This window comes from Mytilus californianus, unplaced genomic scaffold (genome assembly GCF_021869535.1).
Source record: "Mytilus californianus isolate M0D057914Y unplaced genomic scaffold, xbMytCali1.0.p SCAF_8, whole genome shotgun sequence".
In the NCBI taxonomy this organism is placed as follows: domain Eukaryota; kingdom Metazoa; phylum Mollusca; class Bivalvia; order Mytilida; family Mytilidae; genus Mytilus; species Mytilus californianus.
The window spans coordinates 27,665,614-27,689,901 of NW_026262734.1; the positions used below are offsets into that span (position 1 = coordinate 27,665,614).

Sequence of the window (24,288 nt, forward strand, 5' to 3'; positions counted from 1 at the left end):
AGAACAAACAAAAAACACCATCATTAAAAAGTTACTTATATGTATAACCATTAGTGGTTGAGTTAATCACAATGTCAAATTTGATACCATGCTGCTAGTTTAACAATTGAAATGATGAAAAAAGGTGACTATGCCTGATGACATCATACAGACAAGAAGGTTTTGCAAATCACAATATCTTCCTGAACATACATGAAATATTTGCCACTGAACCTTAGGCAGTATATTGACTTCTAGACGTCATTGTTGTGTTGTTGTGTTTCAATCTTTTTTAGATATACTCCACATTTGCATTTATTCATAACAAAACAGATTCTACAGCTGGGTCACATGAACAATATAAACTCTCTTTATTTTTTACAGTTGCCTATACATCACTTTCAACTTTTCATGCTTTGCATGGACAGAAGCCCATTTTTACAGGATTAGAACCAGTCTACAATTGGCAGAGGAAAACAATTTGTGTTAAAAGTGTGTAATAAACAGAATCAAATCAGTAATTGGCCAATACACTACTAAGTATTGAAAACATAAATATTGACTTGAACTGTAATTTTACTGTTCCATTAAATGATTTGTAAATACAAAATGACCAATAAATTCTAAATTTTTGGAGATATTTTTGTTATTGCTAAAACTGCAATAGGATATTATATATAATGCTAAAAATTAAAAAGCTAGCATAACAAACTTGAAAGCAGTATATGTATGCAGCATTTTCGGAAATTGCAATAATTAATCCCTATGTATTTTCCTATTATTAAACAATTGCAATAATAAATGAACCCAACAATATCTGGATTAACAGTAACTGGCTGTAGTGAACAAAAAGGAACACATTAATTTAAGATGTATCATTTAATTTATAAATAATTTTATATCATAATATCTCAACAAATAAAATCATTGCAGACAATCAAATTTCACAACTCGACACAATTAAGCAATCTGTCCATACTTCAGTTTCCATTCACACAGCCCACTGCACTCATAAACATCTCAAACCATCAAATATTCACACGAAAAAGGAAAATTACCAAGCTATCATTTGTATCCAACAACAAAATTTCACATTAAATAACATATTGATGACCATATCAGCTGATATTTAACAAGATATAAAGTCTGTTATGGCCAGTATCAAGTCTAATAATGACCGTATGAAATGAACACAAATATCAAATGGTCAGTGAGGAGTCAATTATACGGTCACTATAACAAATTCAATACCATAATGATTTGATCTAAGGAGGCGTAGTCAATAAAAATCTGAATATTCACACAATCTGTTTGACAGGCAATTTATTACTTCTTTAACTCTTTTTAATAGACTTTTGTACACCTCTTATAGTGAAAATATTTGTATGAAACAAACAAATTTATGCAAATTAATAATGCAAAGTTCCCCAACTACTATAAATATGCTTTGTATATGTATATTTTATCACAGAAAATATTGGGTACACAAAAAAAAAGGAAGATTTTTTTTATATAAAAATACTGCATGACAGTGGCTATGGGTTATCTCCACTTACATTGAGCTAAGATACTATCTTCTTTGATATTATTAACAATAATAAACATATATACCATTTTAAGTCACAATTCCTTTCTTTGTACTATTTAGAGATACTGTGAGTATTAATGGTCTATTTAAGTCAAGTGCTTTTTTTAAAATGTTACATAGGTTAATGCTACCTATCCAATAAATGTATCCCTTGAAGAATAATTTAAAGTTTTATAAATGAATTGGATCATATTAACATCATTTAGTTTAGTATTCTATATATATATATATATATAAATACTCTAAATCTGCTTCAAATTTTTCTCTCTTTGTCTATTGAGCTCTTAACTGTATGATGTATTTATTTTCCTTAACTAACCCAAAAAATAAACCAATAATTTATCAATGAAAAGAATTGGGCAACATACATTTTTTTGTAAAATAATTAAATATTAAATATCTACATCAGATATATATGACACCATTCCCTGTTCACACTATGACATTTCCATGTTAAATGAACTACAAAATCTGGGTTTAAACCCTAATTTGGCATATAGTTCAAACAAATAATATTTGTACTTCATCATCAACATGTGTACTAAGTTTAATGTTGATGTGACCACAACTTCATGGGTAACTACATTAAACCTTTAATGATCTAATACAATTGATTTACAGATGAACAGACAAATGGACTAATGGAAATATGGATGCACAGCCTAGAAAAACAGATTCCTCCTACCACTGTAGAAAAGACACAAAAAAAATCCCGGTGTATTTCAGTTTTTGTTATCCTCATTTGTGAGGTTTTTACCAATATATTTGACTATAAAACAGACCACATCAACAAACAACTTCTTCCAGAAAATGGATGTACAAACACAAAGACAAACAACAGCTGACAACACATGGTCCTGATAGCCTTACTTGGTCAGGTGCAAAATGTGGTTGATTAACCAGTTTTCTGTGTTGTTATTTTCTTTGTTTTTGTAGCTTTTTTTGTTTTCCTCAGAAGCAAATTGATGCAAGGGATTTTACAGCATTTAAAGCATATAAACACTGTAACAGACTTGTGAGAAAACAAATTTGGATATTTTGAGATTGTCAGCCTGGTCAACTAGAAAAGGGACTGAATATCTGGACGAAAAATCCAGAAAGTCTGTAGATATTATTAATTTAAACTCTATAGCAAGTACCAGTAATGGCAGCTTAAAATATACCAAATAACTCTTTTGTTTATCTCTGTCTTCTATTTTTATCAACTGGCCATGTACAACATAAATATAAGGACAAGATTGTCATCTGAAAGCCCAACATCAAAAGTTCACAAGCAAATAAGAAAGTTCTGCCAATGTACTACTTGAAATTACATAAAATTTAACAAATATAAGAGGGAATTAGAATGTCAATTCCCTGCCCTTCTAACCATAACATAAATGACTTCAATGGTCTACCACATTTAATAACAATGTTATATCTAATAACAAAGTTATATTTAATGACAATGTTATATCTAATAACAAAGTTATACTTAATGACAATGTTACTTTAAATAACAATGTGTTTAAAAATGTTACATCAAATAACAATGATTTTTAAAATGCTACATTAAATAACAATGTTGCTAAAAATGTTACATTAAATAACGATGTTGTTAAATTCTTGACATTAAATAAAATGCTAAATTAAATAACATTGTTATTATTATCAAGCCAAATTATGATCAAGTTAATTCAATGATGTTCATAACATTGGTATGGCTCTAAATCAAAATTTTCAGATATGGTTCCATTTCATGTCTTTCACAAAATGTCTGATTTTTGTAGTTGGCAGTCGGACAACTTCTAAGTTTATGAATAATGTATCAGGACTTGTTTATCAACCTGATGAATCCTGGGAGCCCATGGAAAAAACATTATCTAGTATATGTTGTTCAGCACTCCTTGGTAATGATATACCTGTACTGGAACTTGAACTGGTACTTAGATTTTCGTTACTACCATCAAATACTTCTGAAACAGAGACAATGATAAAATAAATGTAATTGATTTATTTGACTTTGTAGTCAAATACTACTATGGTCAAAACAGACTAAGATTTCTCACCCAAGTTAGCTTTGGTATACTGATAATCTCCTGGGTGAAACAGCAATTACAATTCCAGCATAATTTGACTATTGTTTTTTTTTTAATTCATTTGAAATTTGGAAGGGTGAGAAAAACTATCATCACAGACAACAGTGCAAACTGTCTAATATTATTAAAGAGACATGGGTCTGTTTGTAAAGATGGCTATGAATTTTTTAGCTCACAGTCGAAGATATTCAAGTATCTTCCAAGATGAACTGTTACCCTTTTACCGGTATAAGGTCTGTTACTTTGATTTTTGATTATTTCATCTTGTTTACATCCTTTCAATATTCATTCTATTTCCAATTTTAAACAAACTTTTTCATGCACTTTTAAAAATTTAATATTATTTTCAGTATAATATTTCCAAAGAAATGAGAAAACAGCATTAGTTTAAATTAAGTGTTTACCATATATGTTCAGACTACATATAATTCTCCTCCTGGAAGTTAACAATTTTAAAAGTACTTTGCCTAAATAAAGTGATGCTGTGAATTTATGATAACAAATAATAAGAAAACAGAATATTTTCAAGGAAATAAGTTTGTAACTAAAAGTTAATACCAAATTTAAACAATCTGAAACAAAGCATGAAGGCGTTATAACGCCTAAATAGAAATATTTTAAATCTCGAAATACACATTAATATTTTGAATTATACTAAAACTTTAACATAGTCACTGTAATTTTTGTATTACTTTTATAAATGAAATTCCAAGAAATTTTCTATGAGTTTAAAACAATTGACCGATTATGAAATTCCATACACGTGGATGTGCAACACAATCATGTCTAAATAGGTCCAATAAAGTTTTGTTGTGCTGGCCTTGAAACCAATTCGATTAGAATTTCATGCTTCCATTAAAATGAAATTTAAATCTAATTAAAAGTTATTACAAAAGCTGAAAATAAACTGCACTTTCCCTGCAGAGTCATATATGTAACCCTCAAAGCACTTTAAAAATCATTTATACATAAAATTGATCCAACCACCAAATTTTCCATTTTGTTGAACAAATTAGGATTGGTTTTAATTATGATTATGCATTCTTATGTGAAAACCACATTTTGACACCTGAAAATTAGACTGAAAGTATGACAAAATAATTTTAATTCATAAAACCAGTGACTTCTTTTGTTAAATGTGTTTACTCTGTCGGACCTACAGCTTGATCAAGTGTGAGAATCAGAGAATTAAACTTATTACACAAAAATTATGAATGAAAAATTTGAAATAATGGGTGTGATTTATTAGACTTTAAATCAAAATTTTAAACACTTGTCACCTACTTTTCATAATTCAAATAATTATGGGTATCAGTAATTTTAAAATTAAGTTAAAATTAACTCGACACGAGAGTTACCAAGTACGAAAGAGTCCATTTAATTCATAAATCAATCAAAAGATCTGCTATTTCCCTTATCTGAAATGTCATCTATGATTTCCGATAAGGTGCCAATATTCTGGCGAAAGTTGTTTTCATATTTATTTACAAAAAATCAATTTGAATGATTTCTAATAATCAACCCCAAAGGTCAAAGGTCATTGTTAGACTGGAATTAATAAATTTATAAATGCATATTTCATAACTGCAAATCATTCTAATTTGTATGTGGACAATGCAGCAATCATTTAACTGTAATGCTAAATTTATTAGATTTTTTTAAATTCCAAACATGGGATACCCACACAAAATAGCATTTATAGCAATAATAAAAAATATACTGACACTTGATTGGGGAAAATCCAAAAAGAAAAACCAATAATCAAACTGCAGCATTCTAAATTTAAACCAAATATTTATTTGATAAAATGTTTCACAGAATTTTAAGGAAAATGTTTAACAAAAATTCATATCTTTTTAACAGAATAAATTAGTTAAAAATTAAAGTTTAACAATACCAAGATACAATTTAATTTCTAATGTTATCTATATGTCAAATAAATTCAATGATAACTTGGAATAAAGGGAGATGTGGGGTACATCTCAGGACAGTGACCAAAGTCATGAAACCACTACATTTAGAACACATGTTTTTACAGAAATGCTAAATTTAAAGAAACTATTAATTGATTACTTAAAAAAGAAGCTATAAAGCTTAATAACTTTGTAGTATGAAGTACTCTTATTAAAAAATAAACACATCCATTATTTGTGTTAGGGTCTTTGAATCAAACACAGAAAAAACTGAGAAAAATAGCTTTTACACCCAAATTATTGCAAAAGTTAATCAACTTGCAAGTTTTGCAACAGGTCTGTTTAATTTGAATTTTACCTATCTATTTAAACAGCTGTAGGTATTTAAATCTATATTCTTCATATGGAAGAGCCTGCTTCAGTTGACCTTGACTTGAGTAGAGTTCCATCTGATCAATTTTGGTTTAAAAACATGTTTTCTTTTTGTTTAAAATGATTATGTTTATATCTCTAAATGAAATTTAAAAGAAAATTGACCACTTGGAAGAAAATTGACATTTTTATATATGATTGGTTGAATGTGAAATATTGTATGCTTTTAACTGTTCCTTTTGTTTGGTAGATAGATGTATGCCCAATGTGCCCAAATCTAACATCTGCCTCCCGAAATCTTGCATTGTATTGTATGGTTTTGGTTTCATGGAAATCTTATCCATATTTTATTTGGTTTTCTAATTTAAACCATAAACATCTAAAATAAGAACAAAGAAAATGACTACATTCCATGAAATTTCCATTTGAAAATATTACAAGAAATTTTTTTTGTAAAAACCAGATATAAAGATGTGAAATAAAGACGATGTTTTGTGGTATTTATTGGTACTTTTGCCCTCATATTTTCCTGACAAGAAAGAAGAACACCTGATCTTGATACTTACAATAACATCACATTTATATCCACATCAAAGATGTAATAACTCCCTTTAATCGACAGCCTTAAAATATTACATGTACAGTATGATTTTTTTTTTCAATAACCACCAACGTCATTAAATTCTAAATTATAATGATTGAAATCAACAAGATGGAATATCCCTTTCTGATGATACCGTATTAAACCCGTATTTATACTTCCCTTGTGCTCGCTACCTTAATAACCGTAGCATGCTAATGTAAGCCGATATATAAAGAATTACCGTTATAATAGTAATACCAATTTTAATTACTGGCGTTGATAATAAACTGCTGTTTCATTCTTCATTTTAAAGTCTTTTTGATGGCCTCCGGATAATGACTTTGTTATAAACGATATATTGTAGGTATAAGACCTCAGGGTGGCAATTCTCCACATAGTTATATCTCTTTTATTCCAACGGATCCGTTAATTCCTTACGTATTGTTACTTTGTAATCAGAGAAGTTCTGAATCGGGGTATTAAATTGTAATAGTTTGTTAACGAAATCTGTTATTCTACCATCCATAGTTGATTTAATAACTATCAAATCTTACCAATACACCTGGGCACATGGACTTTAATGGTTTTTAATTTTAACTAACTTTTTACCAGGATTATGACCGTAATGGAAATTCCCAATTAGTAATAATGTCATACATTACAAAAAACATCTAATAACTCACTCTTCATCATGTGGGTTTGTTAATGACCTAAGCTAAACTTTCCATTATCACAAAGATAGTATCAAAATCATCTTTTTGATGGGTTTTTTTATTCTTCTTTATCTAATTTTTTTTTAAAAGACGGTTTAAATTTAAAAAGTTACCCTTAATTTCATGTATAATACTTGTAGAATTTATGACTAAAAAATAGAACTTTAAGAAACAATAAATCCCTAGTGTTAAACTTACTCCAATGATTAATTCTTATTCTCTCATAAATATCATTAGTACAGAAAAATCAGGAATTCAAGTCTTCAATAAAATACTGAGTTTTGGTTGCTTTGAAATACAATGAAATGATAGAATTCTCAAAAAAGCTATACTTTTTCTGAAAATGCAGTGAAAATATCACATAAATGGGGTATGGTAAAATATTTGTTGATTTTGAAGTTAATCAAAACCTTAAAATTTAATATGTCCCCTTTGCAGACAACACACAACATTATGGAATTGTTTATAATCTATATAAAAATAAGGAGATGTGGTATGATTGTCAATGAGACAACTATCAACCAGATACCAAAGGAACGTTAGTATGTGACTGAAAAACACCAGTGACAACAGTTGTAGCTATATATATCCTGTCAATGCCACAGTACCACATATTATGACATAAATGTTTAAGAAGAAAATATGACAGGCAATACCAGTGGCCTTAATAGATAGATTCATTGACTGATTGTTGTTTAATGCCACTTTCAGCATTATTGGCTATATCCTAGTGGCAATTTTTTATTGGTGGAGAAAGCTGAAGTGCCGGAAAGAACCAAAACTTTAGGCAGGGAAACTGACAATCCTATTGAAAAAGGATTGGAGTTGAATGCACCTGCCACTTGCAGGGTTCTAACACACAACCTCATTGTTGGCAGGCTAGTGATACACAAGATAAACTTACACCACTTGGCCACCAAGGCCCACCTAAATAGATGTTTCAAGGATGACAAGTCAGTACTTGAGAATGAAACAACCTTTAAGGAAGATGAAGCATCCTTTATGCCTGTGTTTGTGACCAAAATAAGTCACAGAGATTTTCCTGATGTAAATGGATGGTCATTATCAAAGCAGAAATAGAATACAATGCATTCATAATTATTGATCCTGTCCTATTATGCATGAAATGTTTGCCACTGAACATTAAGCAAACAATAATCAATCAATCATTATCGTTTGTGAGTAACTTATCTTCATCAATTTTGTGGGTGTAGATGAACCACTAAGTGAAGTGTTCAACAAAATACAATTAACTTATTGGCTTGTATGAAGGATTTGTAAGAAATAAAGAACTCAAATATAGAAAAGGATAATTTTTTCTGAATTCACAAAAATTGGTCCTATGAAAAAATAATCTAGGCCAAAATAAAAATATTGTATGTTTGCCCAAATGCGACAGACCCAAAAAAAAACGCCGACTCAAATTCTTTTTTTGCCGTTTTTTTTAAGATTTTTTTTCGTGTCCGCTCCGTCATCGTATAAAACTTAATGTTCGTCATTCTTGCGTTTGAAAGTAACTGTGAATAAGATTAAAAGAAAGCGTGTAAGAGACGCAGTTAATCGATATTGGATGTTCTCGGTTTTTATCTTCTGATTTAATGAAAGTAAAGAAGTAAAACATGTGAAAATGGCAGACAGTTTTTTTACGCTGTCGTCATCTGTACTACTTAAAATAAACCAAAAAATAAAGCCTATTGTGTCTAATAGGCCTTATCGCTTTAACAATAAGAAAACCTGGAATGATGTTTTTGATGAGGTTGCCAATCCTGATGAGATGGACATGCGGAAAACCGATGAGGTCGTTGTTACTGTGTTTATATATGTTGTGTATAACATGTATAAGTCTACACATTATAAATAAAGTTCAGTTTATTGTTGAGTGATTTAATTCTATATAGTAGACTAATTTATAGAGGTCTTAAATTCATGGCTTTTGATTGTCTTTACAAAGGTTTGACGGAAAAAAAAGATATACTGTTTTAATATTTTCATGCAAATTCTGATAAAAAAAAAGAATTTGCCTACCTACCTACCCACAACCCAGTCATCATGGGTCGGATTTGGGCAAACTGAAATATTTTTAATTGTGGCCCTACAATGCAGATCAAAGTACCTGATTGCTGAAATTTATATCAACACAGATTGCAAAGGCCAAAATTAATTATCAAACATAAAAGAGAATAACTTTGCTATGTTCATTAAAATTTTTTTTCGTAATGTCAACAAAACATGTTAATAATATTTGTTGGTGATGGCAAGACATTAATTAGCATGTGAATATAACATTAAAAAGAGGATAGGATTGTGTTTATTGTTTTCCTTCGTTTCAAGCTATTTATTCAAGCAAATATTAAAAACACTCAAAAGCTGTTGAAAATGGCCTTATAAAATACTAAAGTGTGTTTTCTACAATTTTCAACTTAAAAAAATCTTCATAAATATCTGATATTTTTTTCCAAATTAAACAGTGTTTATTTATGAATTGGTGTTTGTGGAAGTCCTTTTGTATTCTCTTTTGAATACTTCACAAATTCTTCTGAAGTTCTCTCTGGGCATGATATAGCCAAGAGTGCTGAAAGTGGCCTTAAACATCAACAATCAATCAATCAATTCATTTAGGCATTGGTGTTGATTGCAGTTATTTGGTATTCTCTGTTGAATACTTCACAACTTTAGACTTATGGCAATTTAAAGCTTGTCAATTGTCTATAATTCAATGTATGTTGACCTCCAAATGTCTTATTTGGTTTTATTTTGTGTTTGGGTTGCTGTGCCATAAACAGTTTCCTCACAACTATAATTATGTAATCAGATTTATCATAAATTTTTTCAATTAGTTCTTCTCTTGAAATAAATAATGTAAGAGATACAAAACATGCCAGACCACAGTTATTTAACATCTAACTTTCATTCAAACCAAAAATATTTTCAACAAGACTCTCTCCAAAAGTGCAGAATATTTTAATTCAATCCTGTATAACTAAGATATGAATTTAATCCAAGTCTGTGTGTCACTATATATCGTAGCTATTGAAAATATGCAGCGGTAAATCACATACAAAGGGAGTTAAACCAAACGAAACTTTGGGCATATTTTTGTCATTGTGTTGTAATGAAATAATAACTACCGGGGTATACATGTATACAAGAGCTATTCTTTATTCTAGATTTTATACATTAAAGTTAAAGTTTCTAAGGATAATTTCAAAACCATAATAATATGTACTTCAGAAGTTCTGCTTTGTTTTTTTAGAAAGAGGTGTTTAAAATGGTCCTTCTGTTGTTAACTTTTTAAAATCAAAACACTTATATTGAATGAAAAGAATGTAGCTGCTGATGGAAACTATTGATATTTCTTAAATCAAATATAGTATGATAATTGAGGAGGTATTTGTCCTATTTTAGCAAATTCAAGTTAATGACAAAGTGTATATTATCACTTGTTTACAATAAAGAAAACAAGGAAATCCTTATATTTAATGGCAAAGTTATATCAATTGCTGATATGTCACTCATGATATCATATCTATCCTAAAAAAAAGCCAGCAGGGCATTTTTTTTAGAGCCAATACAGCTGAGTCTCAGAAACCTATAATGTATGATCCAAAATTTGAAATATTACATGATAATAAGCAGTATGGCTTTTGAAATTAATTAAGTACTAAAACAAGTTAAATAGGCATTCAATACTTTTACTTTTGAAATATAAGCAATCATTTTGATTGACAGACAATGAGTATGTGTCATTTCAAAGTGATGTTTTTTGTCCCAATACAAGGCAATATCCATTTCTGCAAGTGATCCCCCTTACATACTCCAATACTGTTATTAAAAGAATTGGATGCTTTTTTTGAGTAGTTTTATTGGGTAGCAACAGCAAAGAACTTTTACACACTAATAACACAACAAAAAGCAATGTATAATTGCCAAAACATTATTATTTAGGATTAAAACATTGGGAAAAAAGGAAAATCAATGTGTTTAGGGTTGTTAGCTATCATCCACAATTAACAAAAGAGAGTAGGTAATTCTTTGGTAAATAAAGTCCTGGGTGGTGAGGATCTTTAGGGTGAATATAGACTACTTTCGAATTTGTGCACTTTCCTGTAAATTTCTTACGTCACAATGCTTATGATATTAGGTCACAGTAAGAACCGATTGTTTGATGATGATGTTTAAGCCGGTTGACAAGAGTTGACCTCGGTCTAACCTGTGTAACTCATTCATACAAAAACAACTTGAGATTGGTATATAGATTGACTTGAACTCCTTACCATTCATCATACTAGATGGTCCAGATTCTTTAGCTGGAGATTCTAACATGGCCTCTGCTAGTGTTTCTCTGATTCTGTCCTCATCATCCTCACTACCTCGAGGTTTGGTTACTGTTGACTCAGCCCAACTACTGTACACATCACACAGATTAGGAGACTGGTCAAAACTTCCTAAAGGACAAAATGGAGTTTATTTTCAGAGAGCCTTGAAAGAAAATTTTCAGTTTTTCCAATACTGCTATTTTAATGTGATCAAAGAAAGACAACTCTGATTCAACATGGCATCACCATATGTCATCTACAGGTTACAATAGTGCAATTATTCGTAATGCATTTTCCATAGGGTACCAGTGGTGTTCCATATTTTTTTTCTCGAAGACTACACAAACTAGGAAAAAATGGGTAGCAGTTCCTGTTACTAGAAATGTCAGTGTTGCATAACAACCAAAAAAATATATATGGTCATGTGGCAAAAACTGACTTAAAATGCAGTTGAAAAACATCGTCTATTTTTTTCGCTTAATAAAATCAAAGAGCTGAAAGCTCTGAGGAAAAATGACGCCACTGTCTCTAATATTGTGATATTTTTTATGCAAGTCTTGATTTTCACATAACGTTATTAGTTTAACATTCCAACATGTCTCATAAGCATATAATTGATATTCGTATATGTGTGTGTTATGTGAAGATGACAACTGGCTGTTTTTTTAGTACAAATGTATAGGTCAAGACTACCTGAATGATCTACAGTATCCAATGACTACTGGCTGTTTTTTTCTATAAATAAATAGGTCAAGACTACCACAATGATCTACAATATCCAATGACTACTGGCTGTTCTTTTGTACTAATAAATAGGTCAAGACTATTTGAATGATCTACAATATCCAATGACTACTGGCTGTTCTTTTGTACATATAAATAAAGACTACCTGAATGATCTGAAGTATTCTAAGTAATGTGATTTTTGTCTTGCAATTACATTTTTCTAAATCAAGAATATAGACTACTAGTATCCTTTTCAAACCAAATGATTATGAAGAGCCTGTTGTTATCAAGCTCTTATACCCCACATACTCATTAAATAAGTTACTAGTGACCTAGTTATTTCTGTTACTTGAAGCAAATTATATTTCTGTAGATTTAGACAATAGTGTAATATTGTTTTACTAGTTTTATTTCACCTTGAAGATTAGACAAATAGGGATACTCCTTTGATTTTTTATTTCATGTCAGTCAGGTCGCTTTATATGAAACTTGAAACCACTTCTCTGCCATATTGTTATTTCATAACAACTCTGCCCTTGACCATGTTGACCCATGTAATTGATATTCATTCTTTAACCATATATCATAGTCAGTTAGTTTTTGATTTTGCACTCCCACACCACCTTTCAGGTCAAATGCCTGTCTCCATTTAAGTTAATGACATTGAACAATCATGGTATTAAACACAATTCCAATAGTGATAATGCTGTTCTAGTAGGTCACCATATATTCAACTCGGGTAGCATTCCAGTTATTGAAATTTGTGTCAGATTAGAACAATGATCTAGACCTTTAGGAATGGATCTTACAATTTAATATGGAGCCATAGTATGGGACCCCTACACGGTAACAAAAAAAAAACAAGCTTGAAAAGATACAACGTCAAGCGGCAAAATCTATCACCAGAAATTACAAGTCAAGAGAGGATGGACGGGATACGTCTCTAAAATGCTTGCCTAACTGGAACTACAACAAGATCTCCAGACAAGACGAACAAGGAGTTGAAGCCAGAAGTTAATATTTATGTAAAAAGTAGTTGAGGGGCTGATTCCCGCTATTGAACCATACTGTCATTCTATAATATTATTGCGTAAGTATTTCTGTATTGTCCTTGTTATTGGTCCATGTCTTGGTGTATTGGTCTGAGGCGAAGCCGAAGGCCAATACTGCTGGCCGAGGACCAACAATAAGGCCAATACAGAAATACATGTAATAGTATCTTTATTAATTAACTACAGTGTTACAATATTTTTTTTATTTCATTTCACAAGAGATAAACATTTTTACCTTGAAGTGGAACTATCCAAATCTCAGTTTCTTTTTATAAGATGCAATATCTAATGATTTGGTGCCGTTTCCATGCATCTTCAGCCTTTTCTCATCTGATGAATTTTTCTACCCTTTCCAGTCACTATAAAGTGTTACAACTTTAATTTAGACACAACACATAAATAGTAATTGGAAAGGTACTGCCATTGCATGTGTAATGCAAATATATTTAAAAAAAAAATAATGTAAGAGTTGAAATTGATACAACTATCCATAAGCCAATTGACCAAAGAACGAAGATTTGCGCAATTACAGAATGCATATGCCTGGTTCGGGTTTAAAAATAAAAGACCGTTTACAAAACACGAGAAGCGAAGGTGAACAGTAAAAATCGACATGATGAAATTATGAGGTCGTCAAGAAATGAACTTTGTGATAATTTACTCGTTCCCTAAACCTGAAATATTTCCATCGTCTACTTTCAAAATGCTTTTCAAATGAATGGGACCGTCTTTAACCTAAAATATATGCCATACTGAACGTTTCAGCTTGTTTATGGTGAGTAAATAAAAACTGCGTCGTACAAACAACTGTTTACTTTCAGTTTGAGTTTATCGTGACTTACGATCTAAAAACTAGAGACGTTCCGAAATCCTGTTTTGGCCGGATCAGAACTCGGCCAATACGGAAAAAAAATCTGTATTGGCCGAGTTGACATCTTATATTGCATATGCAGTTTTCATCATTTTAAGTACAATAACAGTGTAGTTAATTAATAATGATACAGTTACAGACTCTGCTGCTATAACTTTGTGAACAAAGATTCATACGCACCGCGTGGGTATAACCGTATTACTAATTTCCGATTATTAAAATCTTCGTAAATCTTGATAAAGACCAGTTTCTATCCAATGGATATCAAAATGATTTCGATTATTACTTTTTTAATGATTGTAAAGTTGAAATGGCATGAAAGGCTGACATTATTTAGGAGAACTATTTTGTCTAGCGATTGCTGATCATTGGAGGGTAAAAAGTCCAACACCATAACAAAACGGATCTATTTATCATGTATACATACCGATTGTTTACGATTGTAAGACATGTGCATAAAAGTGAAAGCTCGAATAAATATGAAAACTATAAAAACGGGATAGCTCCAAATACCATTTAATAACAAAAAACATATGGACAGGTCAAGATATCTTTTTGGTAAATAAAATAACGTATGTAAACTGGTTCCCGTCCGACTACAACACTTTAACAAAGACTTTGTTCGAGTGTAGCGTAATACAAGCAGATTCCAGTTAGTATGTAAAATAGTAAATATGAAACCGAGTGCGGTAGGCGGAGGCATAATCAACTTCCGTTAGTTCTGGTCAATGGTATCGGAAACATGCCGCTGATAGCGTCATTTTCCAAAAAGGCAGATTTTTAATGGCTCTGACATGCAGATATTGAAAATATTTTCTATACTTTGTAAAATGTGAATTTGATTTTCTGGATTTTTTAAACCTAATGACCACTTTCGAGTTTGTCCTTCACCAGAAAAAACTCTTCAATTATGCGCGTCTTTATGACGTCATTTACAAGATAGAGGGGATTGCCTGTATCCCTGCACTATTAACGTTCATCAAGCATCTTAGTGATCGTCAGTGTGCATGATAAACTAGAAATAATGTTTGTTCCGTATGTACTTAATCACTATTCCCTAATGACAGCAGTGCTGATTGTCAATTATGAGAATTCAATTTTCCGAATAATATGTGCAATATAGCATTAAAGTTTTCCAACCACTCGCTCAACATGGGAACGGAAGTGACGATGCCCCTAAACGCACGAATGATGTTCACTAAAACCAAAGTTTTTGACGGAAATGCATTGAACTCAAAAGTTGTCTATTAGATAAGCTTTCGATTAAAAGTAATTCCAATCCTGTATCATCGAATCAGAAGCTGTATAAGATTCTATTCTGAGTACCATCTTGGGGTAAAAAACTTGCTGGTAAAATGTAAACAAATAATTGCGTTCTTGTTACCTACAATGATGGAAGTGTTCCATATGAAAGGAATCTTAAAAATAGAAGAAGCAAATCAAGTATCTGTTTATCTTGTGTACTTGTTTAAGTTTTGAAGACATGAAATAAAATTTAAATCAATTAATACATTTTCAAGAGTTCCTTCTGATCACCATTTATGTTTCTAAGCTACAAGTTGCTGATTGTAGTACTGTGTATTAATCTTTTTTAATGATACTAATTTTTATGGATGGAGAAAAAATTGAGTCTCTTTTAATACTTGAATTTCTGTATAATAAATAAAATGCTCCGCTGGGTGCAGCTTGATACGACCACAGAGGTCAAACCCTGAACAGTTGGGGCAAGTATGGACACAACATTCAAGCTTGATACAGCACTGAATTTGGATTGTGATTAAATATTTGACACAGCATAGGTTTCTGACACAGAATGAATGTGGTCTAAGAACTTGAAAAATTTTAATTTACCTATTCAAACCATATCATTATTATTTGCTTTTATATATAAATCAGAAATAACCAATTTAAAATGGAAAATTTTAAAGAAAAAAAAAAGGAAAAAAAAGGAAAAAAAAATCCCTCCCCCAAATTTTTTGAACCCCCTTATGATTCATCATCCCAAAACTCAATCCCAGCCTACACTTTGTGGTATGGTACCTTGCAGTACAATTTCAGAGATCCATACACTTGAACACAAGTTATTGTCTGGAAACTAGAAAAATGCTTGTTTTTAGGCCCCTTTTTGGCCCAAAATTCCTAAACGTTTAGGGCAATTACCCCCAAACTCAAACCCAGTTTTCCCTTTGTGATATGGAACCTTGTAGTACAATTTCAGAAAGATCCATACACTTACACACAAGTTATTGTCATGAAACTAGAAAAATGCTAGTTTTTTTTTCCCTTTTTGGCCCCTAATTCTTAAAATTTTGAGGCAATTACCCCCAAAATCAATCCCAGCCTTCCCTTTGTGGTATGGTACCTTGCAGTACAATTTCAGAGAGATCCATACACTTGAACACAAGTTATTGTCTGGAAACTAGAAAAATGCTTATTTTTTGCCCCTTTTTGGCCCCTTATTCCTAAACGTTTTTGGCAATTACCCCCAAACTCAATTCCAGCTTTCCCTTTGTGATATGGAACCTTGTAGTACAATTTCATAAAGATCCATACACTTACACACAAGTTATTATCATGAAACTAGAAAAATGCTTGTTTTCTGCCTCTTTTTTGGCCCTAATTCCTAAAATTTTGAGGCAATTACCCCCAAAGGCAATTCCAGCTTCCCCTTTGTGATATGGAACCTTGTAGTACAATTTCATAAAGATCCATACACTTACACACAAGTTATTATCATGAAACTAGAAAAATGCTTGTTTTTTGCCCCTTGTGGTACAATGTCAGAGAGATCCATACACAAACACACAAGTTATGTCTGGAAGTTACAAAAATGCTTATTTTTGGCCCCTTTTTGGCCCCTAATTCCTTAACTGTTGGTACCATAACCCTCAAAATCAATCCCAAACTTCCTTTTGTGGTATTGAACCTTATGGTAAAATTTCATAGAGATCTATTCACTTTAACTAAAGTTAGAGTGCGAAAACCAATGTGTCTTCGGACGACGACGACGACGACGCCAACGTCATACCAATATACGACCTCAAAATTTTTTTGCGGTTGTATAAAAATTCTATAGAAAACTTATATAATCCCACACATGAATATTAGTCCATAGTATCTAATAATAAAAATGGCATTAAACAATCACATAAAAATGCTAAAAATTGGTAAAAATACTGACCTGCCTCTATCAACAAAGGGCTAATATGTTGTCCTCCTTTACTTGTAGGAGGTGTACTATCACTCCCTGATAGTCTTCTGTAGGCTGGTCTAGCATTAGGCATAGCCACTGGACTTGATCTAGCAGGCTGTATTCTGAAGGAAACCAAGCATATTGTACATGTATTAAATATTACTATCAAAATATTCAAGCTTAAAAAATAAAAGCTCATGAGATATTATCCTTAGTATCCTGGGGCCACAAAACTTGGCAACTTTTGGACAGGAACAGGAGGTGCCCCTACCCCCTACCCCTAAATCCTCCTCTGAATAGCTTGACAGCACTCCACGACTGTTTTTTTGGGCTTACTCACGATTGTGCATGTTATTTTCTGGCACAAAAGGATGAGTTAAATACAAAATAAAAGAACTTTTACTTAATGGGACATACTTTAAACTTTCTAGATTAACATCGTCACTGATGACATCCATGGCCTGCACATTGGTTTCAGGTGTCTGTGATAATAGGGCTGAGGACTGAGCTGACAGGACAGTGGTGTTCTGTACATTCTGGTAAGTCTTGAAGGAAAATTGTGGTCCCATCCAAAGTCTTCTATGCGGTCCAATGTGTGTTATAATCTCTACCTATAAATTAAAGTGTATACATAATTACAGAGGTGGACAAGAAAAAATAAATGAAAGTACAAAAATAATTACAGAGGTGGACAATAAAAACAAACAAGCTAGCTATCAACTCCAACTGTCAATTCCCATTATTAATTTTTAATTTATTATTGTTAATCTTCAACAACTGATGATAATGCCAGATAAATATATGTGGTGCCTGTACAAGTTGATAGAATAGTATGCAGCATGGAGTTCTGTGCAAGATCTTACAATAATTTTGACTTTGGAAGTGCATCACATATTCATGGTAAAAATGGGATTACAAAATTGATGGTTACAGAATGCTAATTAACATTGTATGTACATAAAACAGGCTTTTCCATAAGATTTTCATTAACAGGGAACACACTGTGTCCTTCCAAGGAGATGTTTCCCTTTGCAAAAATTTCAAGGATGAAATGGAATTAAACAGGTGTATAATGGGTTCAAATTTTACATTTTTCTAGTCGGGGCCGTTTATATCTGACTATACGACTATACGTTATGGGTTTTATCGTTGTAGAAGGACGTATGGTGACCTATAGTTGCTTACTTCCACTTCATTTGAAACTCTTGTGGATAGTTGTCTCACTGGCAATCATACCACATCTCTTTATATTTATATTGTGTTTCAAGGTTTGATTAGTTGAAATTGTTAAAAAAAAAAAAAACAAGAATGTGTCCATAGTACACGGATGCCCCACTCGCACTATCATTTTCTATGTTCAGTGGACCGTGAAATTGGGGTAAAAACTGTAATTTGGCATTAAAATCAGAAAGATCATATCATAGGGAACATGTGTACTAAGTTTCAAGTTGATTGGACTTCAACTTCATTAAAAACTACCTTGACCAAAAACTTTAACCTGAAGCAGGACATACAGACGGACGGACGAACGGACGCAGAGCCCGAAAAACATAAATGCCCCTAGGTGGGGCATAAAAAGAAGTGCAAAAAAGACCAGCTATTGAAGAGTTGTACACTCTGAATCTGAAATTTAAAGGTTTAATGTTTATTGGCATGCAGTGAATAGGAAACAAAATCTCATTATTAACCTGTGATAACCATTGGTCTTCTATATCCATGTCTTTAACACCATGATCTGATGAAAGACTTTCCTTCGAGTCATGTCTGGGTACAGCTGATATCTCATCTGTAAATATATCATACTTATCATGAATAAAAGAATATGTCCAGCTCAACATTGTCAAAAATATAGAACAGTAACTGTTGCAAACATATAAAACAGAGACTATCAGAAATCTGCATCAAAACCAAATTAAATATATTGTTGATTCATTTATTTTTTGTGGATTGAGTAAAAATTGTATTTTCATGGATCTATGATTTCATGGTTTTGCCAAAGTCTGCATTCAAGCCTAAAGAAAATTTGTACATCTTATTTTCAATTCGACGTTTACCTATACCCATGAAATCCACCAAATTGGTACTCCCGGCATGATAATCAATCCACAATATTACAAAACATGTTAAGATATCACTAAAGACAACTTTATGATGATGTTTGTGTTAAATAGACAGACATTGTGTCCTTGTAATTTGAAAAAAAGTTTTAAAATTAGGAATAACAGCATGATAAAACCAAAATATCCCTTCCCTGGTTTTCACTTGCTATTCTCTGTTTTTAAAAATATCCATGAACAATTTAAGTATTATCAAACCTCATTTATTTTGGAAATCTATGTTATACAATACAAAACAAAAAATAATTAATTCATATCATCAAAGTAAAGATCTAGCAAAACAATAACAATTCTACAAACTAATAGAATAGATAGTCATAAATAATACTTTTTTTATAGGATATATTTTATACAATGGAATGTCTCCCTAGCAGATATCGAAATGCAGTCTCCCAAATGGTAAATATAAATAAAAGCTGAATTAGAGAAAAGCAGTGGATTAGACCCAAGGCAACTCCCAATTGTTTTTAAATAGCAATTTTCTACAGCCATATACATAAGCATTCCACCAAAATGTGGATATACATGTAGCTACAAACAGTTGATGGCTGATATACTTAAATGAATAGAGTTATCTAGATATCAGATTACACATGTATTGAAATGAGGAAATTTAGGCCATAAAAACAAACTAGTTTAGATTCTCATTTATCATTTAAAAACATGAGAAGCACAGTAGGGCTTTATTATTTCATTTTAGTTTTGTATCTTCTGAAAAAATTTAGACTTGACAAAAAATAACTATTCATCGGCCTGCAATGTTCTTAACATATCCTTCATTTCTCCCCTTTATTAGTAAAGTGTGCCGAATATTCACACCTGAAAATATTAGAATGGTGAAAACAACAATTCTAGTGAAAAAATTCTGACACTCACAATGAAACCTTCTAGACCTTTTGACAGAACCTGTAAAATCTTGCAAGCCCAGTATCCAATGATACTTAGATATACTGGCCCCATAGACCAGTGATAATTTATCTATATAATTCAACAAAGAGGACCTGAAAAATTTTCAATGCTCCATTTTTGTCTAGATGTAAAATGGACTAATGTGACTAAGGGACCAGTTCATCGTATTTGTTTTTTTAAGTAACAAAGAAGTTGTTGAAAAATTAAGAAAAAAATATTGTGATCTATTGCCTAAACTTCAATTTACAACTGGTTAAGTATTTTTGAATATAAGGTACAAGATCAAAACATTCCCCTAAATTTGAACTCAAAATACTATAAATGATATAGAAGATAAAATACAGTCGATTGAGAATGTTTTCGGAAAGGGATGAAAATCTAAAAATTAATTTCTATGGCCTACAGTTTTTGCTATATTTGTAAAAGATTTCAGGTAGTGCATGCTGTGTGGAGATTGGTTTTGTATAGATTATAGTGCCAAGAATATCAAACCTGTTGTATCTGTAAAAATAATAAAAAATCAATCATTTAAAGAATTGATAATTAAGACAGTTAAAACATAAACCAAAAAAATGTGTAAATGTCAGATTATAATGGGGCCAAATCAAGGGTTAACAATAAAACCTGCAAATCAGGCTCAAAATAAATATGATAAATTGAAGTATCTCATTGAGAGAAACCAAACTTACTAAATCAAAAGTATTAGATTATGCTATATTAATTATTTCTAACAAGGGGCATTATTTATTAAAATAAGTAAAAACAACCAAATGAACTTAAGGAGTGCTTTTCTTTAAAAAAAAATTGTCTATTCAACTCATAATCAAGGACCATAACCCATAAAAATGTAAACTGAAATTCACCAGCAATAGCATTGTTATATTTCAAAATATTTTGTTGAGGTAATCTAAACTGAATTTCTAATATCCAAAATGTTGTATTAAATTTTTGAATGACTTAGCTATAACATAGAAAATTTATTTGTATACTGTAATTTGTAAAGTAGGAAATTTTTCGTGAATGTTTCAATTTGGCTAATTTGGCGATTAAGATAAAATCAAGATAAACTGTTAACACAAAGATATGTCTCGCCTTTTTGTACTTTTGATAATGCAAATGTTGAAATTAAAATAGCAATACTTTAACATGTAAGTTATGCAAATATTCAAAGTCAATGAACCATGACTGAAGGTACATGGCAAAACAATCTCCATGGAAATGAGATGTGCCAATGCTAATACAACTGCATACCAAATACCATAGACTTATCATAAGTCATTTCCTTTCAACAAACCTAAACACAAACATTGACTTGTAAACTATGTAAAAGTTTCAAAGTCAATGAACCATGATGAGGGGGTGGGGCTATATAATCTCCATGGAAACGAGACTTACAAATGCCAATAAATTTGCATACCAAATATCACTGACTTAACATTAGCGGTTCATCTTAAACTGATCTAATCACAAACTAATACATGTAAACTAAGTAAAAGTTTTAAAGTCAATAGACCATGACTGAGGGGGCGGGACCAAATATTCTCCATGGAAATGAGATGTGCTAATGCTTATACAATTGCGTACCAAATATCATTGACCAACCACTAGTGGTTCACCTTAAACTAGACCTAATCACAATCTAATACATTGTTGACGCCGCTGCCGCCGCCGCCTGAAACAGCATACCTACGTCTCGTTTTTTGACTCCGTCAAGGCGAGACAAAAAACTGCAATCGCATCTTAAAGGAAGATCAAATTCAGGGACAAGATAAATCCTGGAAATTATACCTCCCAAATAAGTTGCGCTCTTGAAATCATGAAATTAAAAGTCGCTGAAAAAAAATCAATTTGTTACTGAAAATAAATATACAACCAAATTCAACTGATAAATAACAAGGACTAAGGGACATGTTTACCAAGCATTATAGGATGTTAAACCTCTGTAATAAATACCCACCACATAATGCCGATGGTTGTTGAGTCAGAACAGCCTCACAAGACAGTATGAGTGGGTTATTGTTTGTAAGGGGGAGCTTTATATCATCTGATGTCTTTGATCTGAAAAGAAAACATAATCAGTCAATGTTTAAAATATGTAAATTGTGGTAGTCCACCTCTTATGAAGGTGATCTCAACAGAAACCCTTCAAATTATGTCAGAACAGTAATAACTTTGTCAATCTACCTCTCACAAGAGGTCACAATTCACCATTTATTTTTGTGTTGAAGGCTTATTCTCTTAGGCCAAATTGCTTCAAATGGTAAACATTTGTAAACATGTGCACTAATTTTCCAAAAAACAGATCATCCACCATAAAAAATTGAAAACACATTAACACCCTGCAAAAATGACATAAATAATGTATTCTGTTCATGCCAAATGCATGAAATTAAAGACTTAATATTCATATAATATACCTCTGTAAAGTCCACTGTGTATATCCTGTGACAACCAGCTCGAGAGGGCTATCTCCTGATACCTTGTCTAGTCCAACCTTAGCTCGGGGTTCCAGGATGTACTCTGACAACATACCAGTTTGACTCATCACAAAAAGAGAATCTACTACCCTTTTACCCTCTGTAAACAAAATATTTTTTACATTACAACAGCATTTAGATAAGAAAGATACATTTAAATATTCTTATGAAAAGTTCCAGAACAATGATTCAAGAAAAAAGCTTAACTAAATGATAGCTGCATTTATGGATGGCAAGGTAGTCTATATAATTTTTTAATGCGAATCTTTTAAAACCATGATAATATCCATCATAAATATTAAAGAACGTCATGAAAAAGTCATTCCAACTTTTGATTTTGAAGCTCACTTCAATCAAGAAATGATATTCAGGAGTGGAGACAAGCAGGCATTCATCATGAAGACTTTTACTTAGGGAAAGTTGACTGTTCATTCACCAATAACTCATATTTCTCCAATTCACTACCAAAAGCCTATTGTTGAAAACTTGATCCAAAGTGGTTAAATCATGCAGAATGCACTGCAATTATCAAATGAATGATTGATTAATTCAGAAATGATATTAAATAATGGCAACACTGGTGTTTTTGATGTTCTAGTTGGTTTAAACGCCATTTATAAGGACGTTGAGACTGTATAACAATATTTTTTTGGACAGAAATTAAATTTTAGAATTAGTCCATTGTTTTCGAACATTTGGACTTTGAACTAATAAGTTGGTAATCTACCTCTGTGTTCTACAGATACACTAGGATTCCCTCCAATCCACAGCCGTGGGGTAGAGAAACATGCATTCACCACAACAACATTATCTTTGCCACTAGGTGTGTGGGTTGGGCTTTGTGACTTCCCTCCTATACTGGTGGCCAGCATGAGTGGCTGTTTGATCTGTGACAAGGGATAAATCTGTGTGGCATGTGGGTATGGTGGCAGTCGTGGATTTTCGATGTTGTTATTAAGAGCATTCTGTCTTATCAGGCTTGGATAGTTGTCATAGTTTCCACCTGAAAATAAATGATGCCATACAAATTTAGCCCTAAAACATTTCATACCTTTGATTTGATTTTAATCCTTAATTTGTTGATATTGTTTATAAAATGTATTTCTCAGTCTACTGTGATTGTTTGCAGAAAAATCCTAAATAAGCATTTTGTCAAGATCACTATTAGTACATTCCTCACAGAAATGGTTTTCTTCTGCTTATCAATCTTTTACTTCAGTATAAGTTAAAAATATGAGACATAAAATCTGAAAAACTTTCGAGAAATTATTATGGCAATTATATGTTCCATTATTTTATAAATAGTCTTTTTATTTTCAGTAGTGATAAAACATTTTTATCCAGCATTGAAACAGTGTAACCTGTCTAGCCTGAACCTTAGAGACATTTTGTTAAGATTAT

At 31.6% G+C, this 24,288-nt stretch overlaps 1 protein-coding gene across 21 annotated transcripts in view; it reads right to left on the bottom strand.

The window, feature by feature from the left end:
• Window positions 1-843: 843 nt before the first annotated feature.
• The window catches only part of LOC127712043 (BCAS3 microtubule associated cell migration factor-like), a 52,896-nt gene continuing 29,451 nt past the window's right edge, over window positions 844-24,288 (bottom strand). For 20 of the 21 annotated variants that reach the window (XM_052218229.1, XM_052218215.1, XM_052218218.1 and 17 more), the window contains exons 15-22: window positions 23,615-23,890; window positions 22,828-22,987; window positions 22,368-22,468; window positions 19,073-19,170; window positions 17,802-17,995; window positions 17,373-17,506; window positions 11,501-11,671; window positions 844-3,522 (exon numbers count right to left, since the gene is read on the bottom strand). In XM_052218229.1, the coding sequence (XP_052074189.1) occupies window positions 3,389-3,522; window positions 11,501-11,671; window positions 17,373-17,506; window positions 17,802-17,995; window positions 19,073-19,170; window positions 22,368-22,468; window positions 22,828-22,987; window positions 23,615-23,890 (1,268 nt within the window). In that variant the 3' untranslated portion in view covers window positions 844-3,388. The remainder of the gene's footprint in view (window positions 3,523-11,500; window positions 11,672-17,372; window positions 17,507-17,801; window positions 17,996-19,072; window positions 19,171-22,367; window positions 22,469-22,827; window positions 22,988-23,614; window positions 23,891-24,288) is intronic. The other variant, XR_007986927.1, reaches the window with a different exon arrangement.